Source organism: Notolepis coatsorum, assembly GCF_963971535.1.
Source record: "Notolepis coatsorum genome assembly, chromosome: 5".
NCBI classification, from domain to species: Eukaryota; Metazoa; Chordata; class Actinopteri; order Aulopiformes; family Paralepididae; genus Notolepis; species Notolepis coatsorum.
The window spans coordinates 146,001,777-146,022,271 of NC_140169.1; the positions used below are offsets into that span (position 1 = coordinate 146,001,777).

The 20,495-nt window shown below is 45.2% G+C and overlaps 1 protein-coding gene across 1 annotated transcript in view; it reads left to right on the top strand.

Moving 5' to 3' along the window:
* LOC311229011 (uncharacterized protein) overlaps positions 1–14,647 on the top strand; it is a gene marked incomplete at its 3' end in the record, with an annotated part of 29,250 nt that extends 14,603 nt beyond the window's left edge. Inside the window, exons 3-7 of the mRNA XM_084315005.1 lie at positions 2,629–2,695; positions 4,336–4,443; positions 8,913–8,993; positions 12,361–12,596; positions 13,159–14,647. Coding sequence (XP_084171131.1) covers positions 2,629–2,695; positions 4,336–4,443; positions 8,913–8,993; positions 12,361–12,596; positions 13,159–14,647 — 1,981 coding nt within the window. The remainder of the gene's footprint in view (positions 1–2,628; positions 2,696–4,335; positions 4,444–8,912; positions 8,994–12,360; positions 12,597–13,158) is intronic.
* Positions 14,648–20,495: the final 5,848 nt, after the last annotated feature.

Here is a 20,495-nt window from a genome sequence, read left to right on the forward strand (position 1 = left end):
GGACTGGAACATACAGTATTAGAGCTCTAACAAGGGGTGGAGGACTGGACCATACAGTATTAGAGCTCTAACAAGGGGAGGAGGACTGGAACATACAGTATTAGAGCTCTAACAAGGGGAGGAGGACTGGAACATACAGTATTAGAGCTCTAACAAGGGGAGGAGGACTGGAACATACAGTATTAGAGCTTTAACAAGGGGAGGAGGACTGGAACATACAGTATTAGAGCTCTAACAAGGGGTGGAACATACAGTATTAGAGCTCTAACAAGGGGTGGAGGACTGGAACATACAGTATTAGAGCTCTAACAAGGGGTGGAGGACTGGAACATACAGTATTAGAGCTCTAACAAGGGGAGGAGGACTGGAACATACAGTATTAGAGCTCTAACAAGGGGAGGAGGACTGGAACATACAGTATTAGAGCTCTAACAAGGGGAGGACTGGAACATACAGTATTAGAGCTCTAACAAGGGGTGGAGGACTGGAACATACAGTATTAGAGCTCTAACAAGGGGTGGAGGACTGGAACATACAGTATTAGAGCTCTAACAAGGGGAGGAGGACTGGAACATACAGTATTAGAGCTCTAACAAGGGGAGGACTGGAACATACAGTATTAGAGCTCTAACAAGGTGTGGAGGACTGGAACATACAGTATTAGAGCTCTAACAAGGGTTGGAGGACTGGACCATACAGTATTAGAGCTCTAACAAGGGGAGGAGGACTGGAACATACAGTATTAGAGCTCTAACAAGGGGAGGAGGACTGGAACATACAGTATTAGAGCTCTAACAAGGGGTGGAGGACTGGAACATACAGTATTAGAGCTCTAACAAGGGGTGGAGGACTGGAACATACAGTATTAGAGCTCTAACAAGGGGTGGAGGACTGGAACATACAGTATTAGAGCTCTAACAAGGGGAGGACTGGAATATACAGTATTAGAGCTCTAACAAGGGGAGGACTGGAACATACAGTATTAGAGCTCTAACAAGGGGTGGAGGACTGGAACATACAGTATTAGAGCTCTAACAAGGGGAGGAGGACTGGAACATACAGTATTAGAGCTCTAACAAGGGGTGGAGGACTGGAACATACAGTATTAGAGCTCTAACAAGGGGTGGAGGACTGGAACATACAGTATTAGAGCTCTAACAAGGGGTGGAGGACTGGAACATGCAGTATTAGAGCTCTAACAAGGGGTGGAGGACTGGAACATACAGTATTAGAGCTCTAACAAGGGGTGGAGGACTGGAACATACAGTATTAGAGCTCTAACAAGGGGAGGACTGGAACATACAGTATTAGAGCTCTAACAAGGGGTGGAGGACTGGAACATACAGTATTAGAGCTCTAACAAGGGGAGGACTGGAACATACAGTATTATAGCTCTAACAAGGGGTGGAGGACTGGAACATACAGTATTAGAGCTCTAACAAGGGGTGGAGGACTGGAACATACAGTATTAGAGCTCTAACAAGGGGTGGAGGACTGGAACATACAGTATTAGAGCTCTAACAAGGGGTGGAGGACTGGAACATACAGTATTAGAGCTCTAACAAGGGGTGGAGGACTGGAACATACAGTATTAGAGCTCTAACAAGGGGTGGAGGACTGGAACATACAGTATTAGAGCTCTAACAAGGGGAGGACTGGAACATACAGTATTAGAGCTCCAACAAGGGGTGGAACATACAGTATTAGAGCTCTAACAAGGGGTGGAGGACTGGAACATACAGTATTAGAGCTCTAACAAGGGGTGGAGGACTGGAACATACAGTATTAGAGCTCTAACAAGGGGAGGAGGACTGGAACATACAGTATTAGAGCTTTAACAAGGGGAGGAGGACTAGAACATACAGTATTAGAGCTCTAACAAGGGGAGGAGGACTGGAACATACAGTATTAGAGCTCTAACAAGAGGTAGAGGACTGGAACATACAGTATTAGAGCTCTAACAAGGGGCGGAACATACAGTATTAGAGCTCTAACAAGGGGCGGAACATACAGTATTAGAGCTCTAACAAGGGGAGGCGGACTGGAATATACAGTATTAGAGCTCTAACAAGGGGTGGAACATACAGTATTAGAGCTCTAACAAGGGGCGGAACATACAGTATTAGAGCTCTAACAAGGGGGAGGATTTTCTTCTTCTTTTTGTGAATACTTGTTTTTTTTGTATTAATTAATTAATTCATTAATTAATACGTATTGTTTATTATTATTATTGCTTGATTGGTTGATTGATTGATTGATTGATTGATTGATAGACCACCTGTGTAATGTGACGGTATCGCCCTCTACTGGGCACCTGTGATAACGAGTCCTGCATAAATAAAGGGTGAACTCGCAGCACCTTTGTTTTACGCCCTGACGAAGACCAGCCGGTCCAAACACGTCTGCTTTGTTTTAAAATGACGTAGCCGTGGCAACACGAAGGCTTTTTCATTTATCCTCCCTGCAACACCGTCTTATTGCCTGCAATCCCACTTCCTGTTCCAGTTTCCCCAAAGTCCTGCAAGAGCACCCGACGACCCGGTGTGACCCGATGACCTTTCTGTTTTAAAACATCACACCCGCTGGAAACGCCTCGTTGAACTGCTTATGATTCTGTGTGTCCTTTAGAATACAGAGCAGTTACTCAGCACTACAGAGGATCAACCAAGACCTGGAGGAAAAGGTCCATAGAAATGTAAGTGACGGCCCCATCTTCTATTTCCATCCTCATGAATGGCACGTATGGTTGTTGTGTGTGTGGCTTGCGAGCATGTGCCTTTGTACCTGTAGACGTGAAAGAAAGAAGGAAAGAAAGAAAGAAAGAAAGAAAGAAAGAAAGAAAGAAAGAAAGAAAGAAAGAAAGAGAGACAGAAGGAGAGAAAGAGAGACAGAAGGAGAGAAAGAAAGAAAGAAAGAAAGAAAGAAAGAAAGAAAGAAAGAAAGACAGAAGGAGAGACAGAAAGAAAGAAAGAAAGAAAGAAAGAAAGAAAGAAAGAAAGAAAGAAAGAAAGAAAGAAAGAAAGAAAGAAAGACAGGAAGTAAAGAGAAACACGGTGGCGTTTAGGGGTCGGCAGGCGAGAGCCTCTGCAGTAGATTTGAATATGAATGCCCCGCTGTTGGTACCACTGACGTTAATTACAGCACATTACAGCGTGCTGTCCTCCTCCCTCCTCATGCAGGATACATTACAGCCCAGACACACCAGCCGCGCACGAAGGCTGGCTGGCGGGCGACCGACCCACGCTTCACTTTCGTAGCTGTGCCCGCCGGCCGCGCACGCCGACGCGTTGGTTGGATTCAGAGGCGGGGGCGCCACGCGCATTTTCACAGAAACACACTCAATATCTGCATTATTATCATGCAGGTTGGAGATCAAGGGTTTTAAACTCTGCAACAGAGGGGAGAATCTCACGCTTTATGGACTGTTGGAGTTCGTTCCCTGAGCTAGAGGGGCATCATTCTCCATTCTCCATTCTCTTCGGATCAAATAACAAACTCAGCAAGACCGACGGCTTCTCAGTTACAGTGGGTGACAATATTGTCACAAGGAAAGATGAAATTACCTACCTAGGGTCCATCCTAGAGGCTAATCTCTCCTGTGACAAAATGGCATCCAATGTAATAAAAAAAGTCAACCAACGAACTAGATTCTTGTACCGGATCTCCTCTCTGGTAAACAAGAATACCGTGAAGACTCTGGCAGGAGCACTCATTCAACGGTACTACGACTATGCTTGCACCTCATGGTACCAAAGCACCTCAAAGGCACTAAAGACAAGACTACAAACATCACAAAACAAACTGGTCAGACTACTGCTTGACCTTACTCCTAGAACCCACCTCACCCCTGCCCACTTTGACAACCTAGGATGGCTTAGAGTAGACGACAGAGTACAGCAACTTGAAATGGGCCTGGTCTACAAGATACACTACACGACCAAGGTACCCATGTACATGTCAAAATACTTCCCAAAGGTCAGTGAATACCACGATCACAACACGAGAGGGAGCTCCACAAATCATGTTAAACCCAGATTCGGCTCAAACAAGGGACTAAACACGTTTCGCAATTATGCCACATCAATGTGGAACGCCCTACCCAAACCTTTAAAGGAATGTGAATCCCTACCCACTTTCAAAACCGCTCTAAAAGAGCACCTACGGGAGGCTGCAATTCGAAACTGGCCACCGTAAATGTCCAAACCCCCTCCTAATAGACAGTCTCCTCCCCACCGTATGTATATATTCTCTCCCCACCATGTTTTATTGTTGGTGGGTTTGGATCACTGATCGGGCCTTTACAACAACTTTATTGTTGTTGTTGTTGTTCTTCAGTCGCAGCACCATGACGACGAGAAGCGAGCGCTGAGCCGGGAGATCATCGTCCTCAACAACCACCTGATGGAGGCCAAGCTCGCCATCGAGAAGCTGCGTGAGGACAACGTGAGCAGCTCCGTTCACCACCTCTTGTATTTGGGAAATGTGGGAGTTTAACCACCTCTCTACTCTCTAGGCCGATAGAAACCTTAGCAACTTCCAGCTCCCGGCGTTGTCACCAGCTTGGCTGGCCGTTCACACTAATACAATTGGCAGTATTAGAGGGTGGGAAAGCTGGAGGGGTGGGTCCGGGTCGTTGTAAACAGCGACTCCTACAGTTCGGTCGGGGCGCCTGCTCAGCGCGGATAGGATCTAAGGGGGGCAGTGTGATCCTTCCACACGCTACGCCCTCTCAGTGAGAGTCCGCGCTGCCAGGTGAAAAGAAGCGGTTGATTGGCTAGACGTGTGTCGGAGGAAGCATGTGATAGCCTCCACTCTCCCAGACCGACTGTGGGGGGTAAGTGCGCAGCGACTAGGAAGGGGATTGGGAATTGGCATAACGACTAACATTGGGATGGGAGAAAATCGGAGGAAAAAGGAGGGGAAAAAATATAAAAAAAAAAAAAAAACCTTAGCAACTGAAATTCATAGTATAAAGTTGTACCAAGTCGTATTTGATGCAACATTACTTGAAGATGGGGTCTTCCTGAGGAAATAATACAATATACAAGACGATTCGGGAATATCTTTAAATATTCTTCCGGTGCATATTAGTGATTATTGGCGTTAACCGTGATCGTCGACTGGTGTTCATAGTTCATCCACCTCTTATTCTATGGTGACGTTTTTTTTTTAATACAAATTCTACGCATCATTTACTGTAAACTTTACTGTATATTTTTCGCTGTATATTTTAGAATGTATATATACATATCTCAGAATGTATATCCCTGACTGTATTTTATTCTTATTCGTGAATTTTGATTTTTGACTGCCTAAATGTTTACTGTGAGCGATCTGTGGTGCTGAATTTCCCTCGGGATCAATAAAGTACTTATTATATTCTATTAGATGAACGGTGCCATCGAGTCCTCCCTCCTCCCCGCGTTTCAAACATACATTCACCGCTCTAAATTAAACCACTGCGTATCGTTTCAGACAACATGTACAAGTACAAATATGAGTCTCGTTCTCCCTGCGTCTCTCCTATTGACTCTTGACACGGTTCTAAAGTTCATCTACAACACCGGCTCGGCTCGTGTCTGTGTGGATGTTTCAAAGTGCGGAGAGGAAGAGAGAAAAGGCCCTGCAGACGAAATTTAAGACTGAAGCTTCAGATGCAAAAAAAAAAGTGAACAAAAAGGGTGAATAGTGGTGACAAAGTGAACAAAAAGGGTGAAGAGTAGTGACAAAAAGTGAACAAAAAGGGTGAAGAGTAGTGACAAAGTGAACAAAAAGGGTGAAGAGTAGGGACAAAAAGTGAACAAAAAGGGTGAAGAGTGGTGACAAAGTGAACAAAAAGGGTGAAGAGTAGTGACAAAAAGTGAACGAAAAGGGTGAAGAGTAGTGACAAAGTGAACGAAAAGGGTGAAGAGTGGTGACAAAAAGTGAATGAAAAGGGTGAAGAGTAGTGACAAAGTGAACGAAAAGGGTGAAGAGTGGTGACAAAGTGAACAAAAAGGGTGAAGAGTAGTGACAAAGTGAACAAAAAGGGTGAAGAGTGGTGACAAAGTGAACGAAAAGGGTGAAGAGTAGTGACAAAAAGTGAACGAAAAGGGTGAAGAGTAGTGACAAAGTGAACGAAAAGGGTGAAGAGTGGTGACAAAAAGTGAACAAAAAGGGTGAAGAGTGGTGACAAAGCGAACAAAAAGGGTGAAGAGTAGTGACAAAGTGAACAAAAAGGGTGAAGAGTAGTGACAAAGTGAACAAAAAGGGTGAAGAGTGGTGACAAAAAGTGAACAAAAAGGGTGAAGAGTGGTGACAAAGTGAACAAAAAGGGTGAAGAGTAGTGACAAAGTGAACAAAAAGGGTGAAGAGTAGGGACAAAAAGTGAACGAAAAGGGTGAAGAGTAGTGACAAAAAGTGAACGAAAAGGGTGAAGAGTGGTGACAAAAAGTGAACGAAAAGGGTGAAGAGTAGTGACAAAGTGAACAAAAAGGGTGAAGAGTGGTGACAAAAAGTGAATGAAAAGGGTGAAGAGTGGTGACAAAAAGTGAATAAAAAGGGTGAAGAGTAGTGACAAAAAGTGAACGAAAAGGGTGAAGAGTAGTGACAAAAAGTGAACGAAAAGGGTGAAGAGTGGTGACAAAGTGAACAAAAAGGGTGAAGAGTAGTGACAAAGTGAACAAAAAGGGTGAAAAAAAAAGTGAACAAAAAGGGTGAAGAGTAGTGACAAAAAGTGAACAAAAAGGGTGAAGAGTAGTGACAAAAAGTGAACAAAAAGGGTGAATAGTGGTGACAAAGTGAACAAAAAGGGTGAAGAGTAGGGACAAAAAGTGAACAAAAAGGGTGAAGAGTAGTGACAAAAAGTGAACAAAAAGGGTGAAGAGTAGTGACAAAAAGTGAACAAAAAGGGTGAAGAGTAGTGACAAAAAGTGAACAAAAAGGGTGAAGAGTAGGGACAAAAAGTGAACAAAAAGGGTGAAGAGTAGGGACAAAAAGTGAACAAAAAGGGTGAAGAGTGGTGACAAAGTGAACAAAAAGGGTGAAGAGTAGTGACAAAGTGAACAAAAAGGGTGAAGAGTAGTGACAAAAAGTGAACGAAAAGGGTGAAGAGTAGTGACAAAGTGAACGAAAAGGGTGAAGAGTGGTGACAAAAAGTGAATGAAAAGGGTGAAGAGTAGTGACAAAAAGTGAACGAAAAGGGTGAAGAGTAGTGACAAAGTGAACAAAAAGGGTGAAGAGTGGTGACAAAGTGAACGAAAAGGGTGAAGAGTAGTGACAAAAAGTGAACGAAAAGGGTGAAGAGTAGTGACAAAGTGAACGAAAAGGGTGAAGAGTGGTGACAAAAAGTGAACAAAAAGGGTGAAGAGTGGTGACAAAGTGAACAAAAAGGGTGAAGAGTAGTGACAAAGTGAACAAAAAAGGGTGAAGAGTGGTGACAAAGTGAACAAAAAGGGTGAAGAGTAGTGACAAAAAGTGAACGAAAAGGGTGAAGAGTAGTGACAAAGTGAACGAAAAGGGTGAAGAGTGGTGACAAAAAGTGAATGAAAAGGGTGAAGAGTAGTGACAAAGTGAACGAAAAGGGTGAAGAGTAGTGACAAAGTGAACAAAAAGGGTGAAAAAAAAAGTGAACAAAAAGGGTGAAGAGTAGTGACAAAAAGTGAACAAAAAGGGTGAAGAGTAGTGACAAAAAGTGAACAAAAAGGGTGAATAGTGGTGACAAAGTGAACAAAAAGGGTGAAGAGTAGGGACAAAAAGTGAACAAAAAGGGTGAAGAGTAGTGACAAAAAGTGAACAAAAAGGGTGAAGAGTAGTGACAAAAAGTGAACAAAAAGGGTGAAGAGTAGTGACAAAAAGTGAACAAAAAGGGTGAAGAGTAGTGACAAAAAGTGAACAATAAGGGTGAAGAGTGAATGTTTCGGCACCCAGGCGCGACCCACGGGTAGTTCATCATCGTGAATACTGATTTACGACACCGTCCTATTCATTTACAGTTCTATGAAATCAGCGTCTCCGGGATTGTTTGTTTGCGCCGTCACATTCCCACATTACACGCGTCGGAGTGACAGTGTAATTGTTCCAATTATTTATTCATGTCTCCGGAGAATGTACCTTGGGAGGCATTACGAGCACAGAAACTAAGCCTGTTTTCCATTCTGAGTTATTTACGAGGCCATGGATCAAAGTAAAGTGTTTTAACGGTTCGAGGTGACGGGGGAACCTGAGCAACGCGGAAGTGATCCTTTAATGTAGCGGCTCTGAGCGAACGGGATCGGCACACTGGCACGCCTCGAAGGAATGTCTCGAGAATCCATCAGTGGCAAACAACAAATCTGTTTTATATATACGACGTATCTTTTGGCAAAAGACAGGTAGCTCTTTGCGCTTGTTGTTAATTGTTTTACTTATCCTACACGTGTCCTGACACCAATAAAAGTGAAGAACATGCAGGTTTCTTTTATGAATAATATTCATAAAAATGCATTCATAAAAATGCAATTGCACACAAGTGATTGCAATTCAGACATGTTTCCTCTCTGTTGGGGCTTCATCCCTGAGCTGACAACCTTGAACTCGTTCCCAAAGTTCACACACACCTTCCTTTTTTTGTAATTTTTTTTTATAATAATCGATTTGTTAGCCTGGTCCGCTAGTGTTAGCTGTTAGCAATGACAGGGGAGCGCGCCTATGTTCCCACAGCCCTATGTTCCCACATTTCCTTTTTTCATACATTCTTATCAGATTTGTATCCCCCTTTCTCTTAATTTGGTAGCCAATTACACCCAACCTATTATCCAATTGTCCTCTGGTAGTAGAGGGTTCGTCCAGGAACATAGGGCTGTGGGAACACAGGCGACCGGAAAAAACGTTGGTTTGAATTCTGACATGAAACGCTATAACCTTCTAACAGCAGCTTGTCTGATTCTCCGTAGGAGCTGTACAGGAGGGACTGTAACCTGGCCGCCCAGCTCCTCCAGTGTAACAAGGCCCTCTATAGGACCCAGCTCTCTGAGGTCAGACAGAACCCCAGACACTCCAGCCAAGCGCTTAAACCTTAAGACGATCAAAGCGGAGATCCCGCACCACTTAGAGCCAACGTTAAACAGGGGAAGACCCTTCCTCTTTAGATCTAGAAAAGTCCCCTCTCGTCTGATCCCAGGACTAAAGCCTGAGCGCTGAGATGTTGGCATGGACCGCCGGGGGGTAACAGCGCAACCCCCCCCCCACCTCCCCCCATTGACACCTGATAGCGAGGCAGGATTATAAACTAAACCCGGGGCTCAGCGGTCTGGCGCCGTTCCATACGTAGCGATGAGTCAGAGAGGTCGCTATTAATCTGGCTGATGGATCGGTTATCGGGGGGTAATTGTTTGACAGTGATTAAGCGGGGAGCGGCGCAGGGGAGATACTCGACGGCGAGGCGCGGACGTGTAGTGAGCGATGTCGGGCGATAAGTGTAGCAACTAGCGAGCAATGTCGGGCGATAAGTGTAGCGACTAGCGAGCAAACACCGCCACCCGCCAAATGCAGGTAGAATTTGCATGCCTACAGTATGGTCCCACACTCCTATGGTATGGTCCCACATTTCTAAGATTTTTCTTAAAATTAGGCCCCATGTTCCCACATTTCCTTTTTTCATAAATCTGTATCTGATTTTATCCCCCTTTCTCTTAATTTGGTAGCAAATTACACCCAAACATAGGGCTGTGGGAACATAGGGCCTCATTTTGAGTGAAAATTAAATCTTAGAAATGTGGGAACATAGGGCTGACCCTGGTGCTGCTGCCTGCTGGTGCTCATGCAGAGCGATGCGGGGGAGGGGGGGGGGGGGGGGGGGTATTGATGAGCGTGTTTAGTGGCAGGGCAGTCCTGGCGCAGCTTTCCGCTGTATCAGCCCTGGGCCTCGTGCCTGAGCCCCCACGTGACGGGAGTAGATTTGAATATTTCTTTTTTACAGCTGGGCCCGCGGCCAAACTCTCTTATAGAGAACGCCTCTCCGCATTTGGCCGCGCGTATATACGGCTAAATGGAAACGTCGATGCAAACGCGATGCATCAGCAGCGTAATCTTCATAAAACGGGGCCCATCATCTACACCCCCCCCCCCCCCCCCCCCCTCACACACACACACACACACACACACACACACCCCCCGGGGCCTGCATGCTGTTAATGGGGGGGGGGGGGGGGGGGTGAGAGACAGACGCGTGGCCCTGCTGACAAGCGTACCGGGGGTTATATATAGCTACCATACCGCCTGTTTGTCAGTCTGTTTTCTCTCACCGATGACGGGTAATTAGAAGCTTATTGATTGGGGGGGGGGGGGGGGGGGTGAAAAACGTCATGACTCTAAAGTACATTAACCCTTTCACTGCCGCACGACAAAGGGTTAACCCTTTCACTGCCACACGACAAAGGGTTAACCCTTTCACTGCCACACGACAGAAGGTGAACCCTTTCACTGCCACACGACAGCAGGTTAACCCTTTCACTAACACACTACATGACTCTAAAGTACATTAACCCTTTCACTGCCGCACGACAAAGGGTTAACCCGTTCACTGCCACACGACAAAGGGTTAACCCTTTCACTGCCACACGACAAAGGGTTAACCCTTTCACTGCCGCACGACAGCAGGTTAACCCCTTTCACTACCACACTACAGAAGGTTAACCCCTTTCACTACCACACTACAGACGGTTAACCGCGTGGAGAATAATACTTATAACTACTTAACTATCACAAATCTTGCGAGACGAAACAAGCCCATAGTAGAACAATAACTGAGTGGCGGGTTGGTAAAAAGGTGTGATTAAAATTGTAGTCTATACTTCTCTTCAGCTATGAAGTTATAATCAGCTTAGCCTATAATTAGCCTATAATTACTTCTCATTGCCAATTAGCAACAATTGACTAGATTCCCGTTGATGATGTACAGTTGGCTTAATCCTTGTTGCTATGGCGAGGGAGACAGTAGAGGATAAGGATAGAACGGTACACTTTCCGTCATCACTATTCCAGCAGGCGCATTGAACTCGGCCTTCGCACCGAACCTTAACATCGCCTCGTCTGTCGCCAAGCCTGTAATGTGTTTAACTCATTATCTGAAAGAAAAAGAAAGAAAATAATTATCTAACCCTAACTAACCTTACTGTCATCATGCACTCGTCCTAATATACTAACCTACACTGTAGAACTCAACACTTTGAGGAACATTGTTACTCAGCTGATAGAGTTGTGCCCTTCCTGATGACTTGTCGTACAGAACTTGTAAGTCGCTTTGGATAAAAGCGTCAGCTAAATGACAAAATGTAAATGTGTGTAAATGTAACTTTGTCACTGACCTGGAGACAGTTTGACCCGTATCAGTTTCCATCTCATCTAAATGTAATGTAATGTAAATGTAACTTTGTCACTGACCTGGAGACAGTTTGACCCGTATCAGTTTCCATCTCATCTAAATGTAATGTAATGTAAATGTAACTTTGTCACTGACCTGGAGACAGTTTGACCCGTATCAGTTTCCATCTCATCTAAATGTAATGTAATGTAAATGTAACTTTGTCACTGACCTGGAGACAGTTTGACCGGTATCAGTTTCCATCTCATCTAAATGTAATGTAATGTAAATGTGACTTTGTCACTGACCTGGAGACAGTTTGACCGTATCAGTTTCCATCTCATCTAAATGTAAATGTAACTTTGTCACTGACCTGGAGACAGTTTGACCGTATCAGTTTCCATCTCATCTAAATGTAATGTAATGTAAATGTAACTTTGTCACTGACCTGGAGACAGTTTGACCGTATCAGTTTCCATCTCATCTAAATGTAAGGTAATGTAAATGTAACTTTGTCACTGACCTGGAGACAGTTTGACCGTATCAGTTTCCATCTCATCTAAATGTAATGTAATGTAAATGTAACTTTGTCACTGACCTGGAGACAGTTTGACCGTATCAGTTTCCATCTCATCTAAATGTAAGGTAATGTAAATGTAACTTTGTCACTGACCTGGAGACAGTTTGACCGTATCAGTTTCCATCTCATCTAAATGTAAGGTAATGTAAATGTAACTTTGTCACTGACCTGGAGACAGTTTGACCGTATCAGTTTCCATCTCATCTAAATGTAATGTAATGTAAATGTAACTTTGTCACTGACCTGGAGACAGTTTGACCGTATCAGTTTCCATCTCATCTAAATGTAATGTAATGTAAATGTAACTTTGTCACTGACCTGGAGACAGTTTGACCGTATCAGTTTCCATCTCATCTAAATGTAATGTAATGTAAATGTAACTTTGTCACTGACCTGGAGACAGTTTGACCCGTATCAGTTTCCGTATCTCCTCACCTCATGTCCCCCCTCTTGCCCTCAGCTGCCCGCTGACTTCCTGCAGCGGGTGAACCTGCACATGGAGGACTCGCCTCTCCGCCACTCGGTCCCCGCCTCCCTCATCATCGCCCAGGCGCTGGAGAAGCCGGACGAGGCCTGTAACAGCAGCAGCCAGGCCTCCCGCTCGCCCAGCCCTCAGGAGGCCCAGGACCGCGGCGGCTTCCTCCCGGACGGCAGGGGCCCCCCAGGACCGCGGCTCAGCCTCCGCGCCCCCTACAGGTCAGTTCAGTTCAGTTCAGTTCAGTTATTTCTTATTTCGGACACATAACAACGGTCATTCCATAAATTGCCAACGTTTTACCAGCTGCTATTGCAGCATTGTCCAATTGTCCGAAAAGGGCTGAAGGGAGAAGCACTAGGCTTGAAGACTTAGGTTTATTTTATTTAAATTTTTTTGTACATACATATAGTACACATTACAGTACACACATATAGTACACATTACAGTATAGTATACCTGCAGTATATAATACTATATATAGTACATAATAGTGTATACAACACATATATAATGTGATATGAGATATATAGTACATGATATATACAATATAATATAGTACCATAATATAATAGTATATATAGTGTAAATATAGTTTAATATAATATACAAATTAATTATAATATGATTATATAATGTAATATGACATAATGTACAATACAGTATCATATGTATATATATTTTTTATTAATATGCAATTAAAGCTCTTCTTCCCTTCGAAAATAGATTTTTTTTTAAGTCTAGATTTGAATCGATTTATGTTTTATCACAACAATATTTCAGGTCCGACCTGTACAGCAGCGACACGGCGCTGTACTGCCCCCCCCCCGACGAGCGGCACCGCGAGCGCCGGCCCAGCATGGACCTCCACCCCCCCCACCTCCACCACCACGGCCCCCAGCGGACGCAGCTGCTCTACGGGCCCCAGGTCTCCACGGAGGACAGCAACCCGGAGGAGGAAGAGGAGGAGGGCTCGGCGGCGGGGGGGGGCCCCCTGGTGCTGGTGGCGGCGCCGGGCTTCTCCCACCAGGAGGAGCAGTTGTTCCAGGCCCAGTTCCAGAGCAGTGCCGCCCTCCACGGCACCACGGGGGGCGGGGGCTCCAGCTCCTACTCCAGCTTCAGCGGCGGGTCGGAGGAGGACAAGGGCGACGGCGGCGGTGGCGGCCCCCCCAGCAGCACCGTCTCCTCCCCCCACCACCCCCACTCGCTGTACATGGAGGAGTGGAGGGACGCCGGGGACTACGAGCGGAGGAAGAGCGACTCGTCCTCCTGGGAGAGGGGGGACAGTCCTCCCGCGGGGTTGGGGGGCTTCGCCGACGTGCACCCCTTCCTCCCGCCGATGGCGGAGCCGACCCGCCACCACCACCACCAGGACGGCGGCGGCTCCCCGGTGTGCGGCAGCCGCACCATGTCGTCCTCCTGCTTCAGCGAGCCCTACGAGCCGCTGCCGCCCTCCTCCTCGCCCAGCGTGGCCTACGGGGAGGACAGCCGCCGCGGCAGCACGCTGGCCCCCGAGGAGGAGGAGGAGGAGGAGGAGCTGATCGGCCGGTGGAGGCAGCTGAGCGCGGAGGACCTGAGCGGCGCCCCCCACCACTCCTACCACCACCACCACCACCGCGGCAGCAGCGGCGGCAGCCCCGGCCGCGCGTCGCCCTACAGCTGCAGCTCGGAGCAGCACTTCTCCGTCCACCCGGCCAAGATCCGGCTGGGGCCGCTCTACAGCAGCTTCCAGGAGGGCGCCGCCGACTACTACCACCACCACCACGCCGGGATGGGGGGCGGCGTGGTGGACACGGCGTGGGGGGCCACCACCAGCCGCAGCCCCAGCCCCGAGGGCAGCCCCCCGGGCGGCCTGCGCGGGGCGCACCACGGCCAGCAGGCGCACCACCTGTACCGGGCCGCCAAGGAGGACAGCCAGGAGTCGGAGCACAGCCTCTACCACTCGGGGAGCTCCAAGGACAGGGAGGGCAGCGTGGCGGCTGCAGGGGGCGGCGGCGGGGGCCAGGAGGACAACAAGGGGTACGCGGACGTCAGCCCCGGCAGCTCCGTGGAGTCCCTGGAGATGGCGACGGAGCTGCAGCACTACCAGGCGGAGATGCAGCACGGCTCGCCCCAGCAGCAGCGGCAGGGGGGTCAACAACAACAGGCCCTCCTTCATCCTCCGCCGCCTCCTCCTCCTCCTCCTCCGTACCACCAGACCTCCAGCTCTCTGGGACTGACCCGGAAGGACAGTCTGACCAAGGCCCAGCTGTACGGAACGCTGCTGAACTGAGAGACACGTTTCCCCACGACCAGCGGGGTGTTTTTCGTCGAAACGCAGGGTTTTATTGTGAGACGCGCGAGGTCCCCGGTTCGCGTCCAGCGAGATCAGCTGGATGTTTTTATGGCTTCAGTAACAGCCAGGTGCCGGGAAATGCATTTAGAATCTCTCACACACAGTGTCACACTGACAAGCATGAATCTCTTGCTGATTGCTCTCTGGCTTTTGACTGTATGGCAACGGAAGCTATTCGTTTTTACTACTGAATGTGGGGGAACGACATAATTGAGACGATAGGAGAGGGAGGCTTGACCGAAGCTCAACAACCAAGTTTGTAAGAACGTACATGTATTGAAAGTTACCGTTCAAATGTATGAATATATATACTTATAATAATAACTATGAGAATCGAGTGATATATTTTGTATTTAGCCGTTGATAAGATAATTGTCCGCGAAACAATCGAATAAATGCAATCCCTGCTGGAGGAAGATTACAACGTGTACATAGGTTTAGATGAGCGGCGCAACTGCCAAGCGACCGCAAGGCGAGGGAAGTACGGGAGAAGTATTTTTAATGGAGACAGATGCCCGTCTACACCACACTCAGTCATTCTCCTTTTCAATCATAGGCTGAGACTGCTGGACTGTAACATGGGATGGGGGGGGGGGGGGGGGTTGCAGAAACAAACCAGTGACTTGTCTGAAAAGATTATATTCAAATATTCACCCCCCCCTTTTTTTGGGTTGAATTTAAAATGGTTAAAATCAGCTGATGGATGTACTATTTCGTTATCGATGGAGCTTTTTGAGATGTTAAACTTTTGTCTTACCGGTCCATGTTATTCTTTTTGCTCTGTGTTCTTCTCACGGAAAGGCTTTCCCGTCCCACTCTACCTCAGAACCCGGATGCCCAACGACCCCACCAAGCCACTGCAACCCTGTTTCTATGACGACGACGACGACGACGACGACGCATGTTTCTATATTTCTGTTGTTTTGTTCACCTAATAAAAGCACAAACGATGCATTCGCTGCTCCACGACTGGCTCCACGTGTCTTCAGTTGTAGGTGTGAGTGGACTCGAGATCGACCTGTCTCAAACCCCGCCCTCTTTTCTTGATCCTCCAATCACAACGGCTGCTTCACACGTGCGATGGGCACTAATTTATATATTTTATATCCAGGTTAATCACCTGTATACATTGTATATTACTATTGCACTTTACTGTTACATTTGCACTCTGGTTGGATGCCAAACATCTCTTCCTTATACTGTACTTGTGCTGTATGATGACAATACATTTGAATCTAATCTAATCGAGATAAGATGATCCTTTATTAATCCCCTTGAGGGAATTCATGTGTCAAAGCAGCATGGGGGGGGGGGTACAGAGCTTCACAGTCCGTAGTGATAAGAGGGCGTGGTTTAAGATGGGTCCATTAGGTGTGAGTGTGTGCGCTCATTGACGAGGTATCAGATCCCCAGGCCTATTACTGTACTATGCTTAAAGGGGTATTCCACTAAAACTGACTTTAGGTTGTACTTCTACAAAAGCTGCTCTTTTCTCGTTTTATGAGTTATGAGATATTATATGAGTGCTCAAAGTGAGTAAAATACAATCATATGACATCATTGAATAACATTATGTTCCCTTACCTAAATCATGGACTGCATAATGTATATCACTTTATATCCAAAGTAGGGATGTCCGATATTATCGGCCGATATTGGCATTAAAATGTGATATCTGAAAATATCTGTATCAGTTTTCACATTTTTTTATTTTTTTTTTTACATTTCTATAACCTTTATTTACCCAGGCAAGCAAGTAAGAACAAATTCTGATTTTATTTATTGTCAAAAGTATGCATAATGTTATGTTAATTCCACAACAAGACATATGTAATGTTAATTACCTGAAATTATTCAGTTTTTTGGGGGGGTAAACCCTGCATATATCGGTATCGGAAATTAAGAGTTGGACAATATCGGTATATCGGTAAAAAAGCCAATATCGAGCATCCCTAATCCAAAGCGCTTTACAACTCACGCCTCACATTCACCCACTCACTCAGACATTCACACACCGACCACGCAAGGTGCCGACCTGCTCATCGGGAGCAATTAGGGGTTTAGTGTCTCGCTCGAGGACACTTTACACACGCTGCCCGGGAGGAGTGGGAATCCAACCAGAAACCTTCCGATTACCAGACAACCGCTCTACCTCCTGAGCCACTGTCCGCCCCCTGATATCCCCCTTAGATATCAATTTATTTTTATTTTTTTTACTCTATAGGATCATTCTAGATGTTCAAAGAACCAGTACAATAGATATTAATTCAGTCAGAAAAAAGCGTATTATGGTATGTTAATGTTGTACATCATCAAACCTTTATTTAACCGGAAAATAAAAGCCCATTGAGACCGAGGTCTCTTTTTCAAGGGTGCTCTGGCCAAGAAGGCGAGCGCAAATTATGACAAAACATACATAACAAGACACAATACACATGGCATACAACCGATATTTTAAAGGAAAAGTCTAATTCGGTTTAAAGAATACTAGCACAATAAAACAATAGCAATCAAACCAACATTTGTTATTCAACATCAAAGCAGGAGCAGCAGGTGGAAAGGATTTCTGATATTTTCTGTTTAAAACAATACAATGAGATCGGAGAGAGAGAGGTCGATTTGAGACGTGTCTGAGGTCATTCCAGGCCCAAGGACCAAAATAAAACAAGTTTCTTTTACATGCCTCAGTCCACCCGGGCGGTGTTTTAAAGCACAACCAGGTGCTGGATCTGAGGTTGAGCGAGTTTTATTTTATTAATTCAAGCTTGGAACTGATGTACCGTGGAAGGTTTTCCAAGAACAGCCTTATTATAAAACATACCAGTGCTGCAACCTGCGTGTAGCAGCCAGTGAAGTCCAACCAATTAGTGAATAGAGTGTACTGTGATGTGTCCTATAAGGTGAGTTGGAGATAAATCTCAGAGCGGCATGATAAAGAGGATCGAGTTTGGCTAAGGCAGTGGGACAAGCAAATCAATAAACGATGTCGCCATATTCTAGTTGTGACAAAAAAATAAAGGGCCATAACCACCTGTTTACGGGAGGCGGGGGAAAAGCATGATTTAACGTTAAAGAAAAAAGCAACTGTGAATTGTACGTTTTTTTTATTAAAGCATCAATATGTTTAAAATCTAGATTCTTGTCCAGCCAGATGCCAAGGTATTTGTACCTTTCAATAATGTATAGAACCTAATAGAACAACCATCAAGGGTGAAAATAGAGGGGGGAGAGGCAGTGGAGCAAATACCATTGCCTTTGTTTTGCTACCATTCAATAGCAGTTTTGAGTCAATGAGAGTATGCTGCAAGGAGGCAAAATCAGAGTCAACTCAACAGCCAACTCAACTGCGGAATATTGAGGGGGCGTAGACTTCTGTTCAGTGACAGGGGATGTCAGGTTAGTATCATAATTCATGAAGCATTCAAATGTTAACAAATCCATGGGACCAGTGTGATTGGTTGCTATGGGAGATTGACATTGGCTAACCTGTGCTAGCAGGTGATACATAAATTGTCACGGTCACTGTGGATGTTTTTGAACCAGTGAAATTAACTAAATTGTAGCAAAGTAGTTTCATTACTTGTTTGTGGAGTAAATTATGACTACTGAAAACTACCACTGATGGGTGAATCAGGGTCGCTGAGAGTAGATGATGAACTCTTTTCCAGGTTGGCTATCTCAAATCTTTTGATATGACAACAACCAAGAGGATGGTTTCTCAAAGGGATTTAGTCATATTTCCACAATACTCACAGCTACAGTATAGCATTTTGCGTAACTTCAATCTGTAAAACAATGCACCGAGATTGAAAACCACAATTTCCATTGTATTTGTTCTTTAATATTTGTACGTTGACATGACTCGTCTTCTATAACATTTATTTTGAAAATGGTTTTGCAGACAAATATTTCTGCAACTTACATACATACAGCCTCTGGTTCTGTTGTGAGAAGACACACAGAAAGTGCTTGTCCAGGGAGTAGTGTGATAGAATTCTCCTCACTGATACTGTGCGAGTTAGAAATCATAGAAAAAGAAAGCAATACGCTTGGACCAGCACTCACAGATTTTGGTTATTTAATGGCAGCCTGAAACAAACATGTTTCGGAACAATTATGTTCCTTCCTCAGTGTTGATGGCTAGCCATTAGAAATCATGAAATTCACCAATCACAGCTATAGACAACAACTTACACATACTGTAGATGTGCAAGCTTCTGCGTGGATTGGATTTAGTGTGTTCAAATTGTTCTGTGCAAGTACTATACTTAGCATGTAGCATTGTTAGCACATCTTAGATGCTCATAAATGCAGCATGCTGGTTAATTGTGTGGCAGTTTTCAGTCACTGTGTATTTGTGTAATATCTCAGGATGCATAGCATTTATTTGGATGCTGCATAAATAAGCCTGTTACCCATCTATGACGAGTCAAAATGTCTGCGGTGGAAAAGGCCCTATTGAAATTATAGCCACAGTTCCAACTTGCTCTTGTTGTCGGGTTGGCTCATCAGAAAATGTAAATAAAGTACTAATCGACCACAGGGAAAAAAAGGCACATAATGTATGTTATAGCCATAAGTCATATGTTGTCACATGTTGTATAAGTCATATATATATATATAAGTAATATATTTACATTTTGTACGTCATATATTTGCATTTTGTATAAGTAATTTACGTTTTGTATAAGTCATATATTTGTGTTGTATAAGTCATATATTTACATTTTGTATAAGTCATATATTTATGTGTCGTATAAGTCATATATTTTTTATCCACTTTTTCTCCCCATTTTCTATTTTTCTCCCATCCCAATTTTCGTATATATCCAATTCTTCCCTCCCCGGTCTTGAACGTTGCTAGACTATGCCTCCCACAGGTCGGTTGTAGTGAGGACAGAAGCCTTGCATCACGTGTCCCCTCCGGTACACGAGGAGGCAGCCTGTCGCATCTTTTCACCGCAGCAGCTCTCAGTGGCGAGGAGTAACGCGTGGGAGGTCTGACGCTGCCCCCGTCACCAAACCGACCTGTAGGAGTCGCTGTCCACAACGTAAAATCCCCACCCACCGGCTTTCCCACCCTCTTAACACTTGCCAATTGCGTTAGTATGAACAACCGGCCAGCCGGCAGCAATGCCGAGAGCTGGGCTCGAACCCAGTGTCTCCTGCGTTAGAGGCGAGCGCCTTGCCCACTGCGCCAATCAGCCGCCCTCGTATAAGTCATATATTTACATTTTGTATAAGTAGTAGTAGTAGTAGTGACCGTTGAACCAACGACCATTGTGGTCACGGGTGAGTTGCTCTCGCCACTAGACCACACCATCCATCCACCCCGATACAAACACAGCATTACCGATTAACACCGATTACACATACATGATTATGGTTGTTTTTCAGCATTTAACGGTTATGGATATGAAGTTAGGGTTTGATGGTTATGGTTAGTTTAATTAAGGTAACTATGTCTCTGTAGTCTTGAGGTAAAAGGCACTCGCCTCTCATGTGGGCGCCCTGGGCTCGCCCCCCAGCAGGGCAACGCAAACCTTTTCTGAAAACGTTAAAAGCGTAAACAAATTGTAATAAGTAATATATGTACTTATTTGTAATATGTAGTACACATTTGTACATCTTCGATCAAATACACACATATACTACTTATATGGCTACAACATAATGTACAATATACCTTCTTTTCCCTGTGTGGTCAATTAGTACTTTATTTAAATTATTTTAAGTGAGATCAGGCTGCGGGTTGAGAAGGGACTTCACTTGGAGATCACATCCG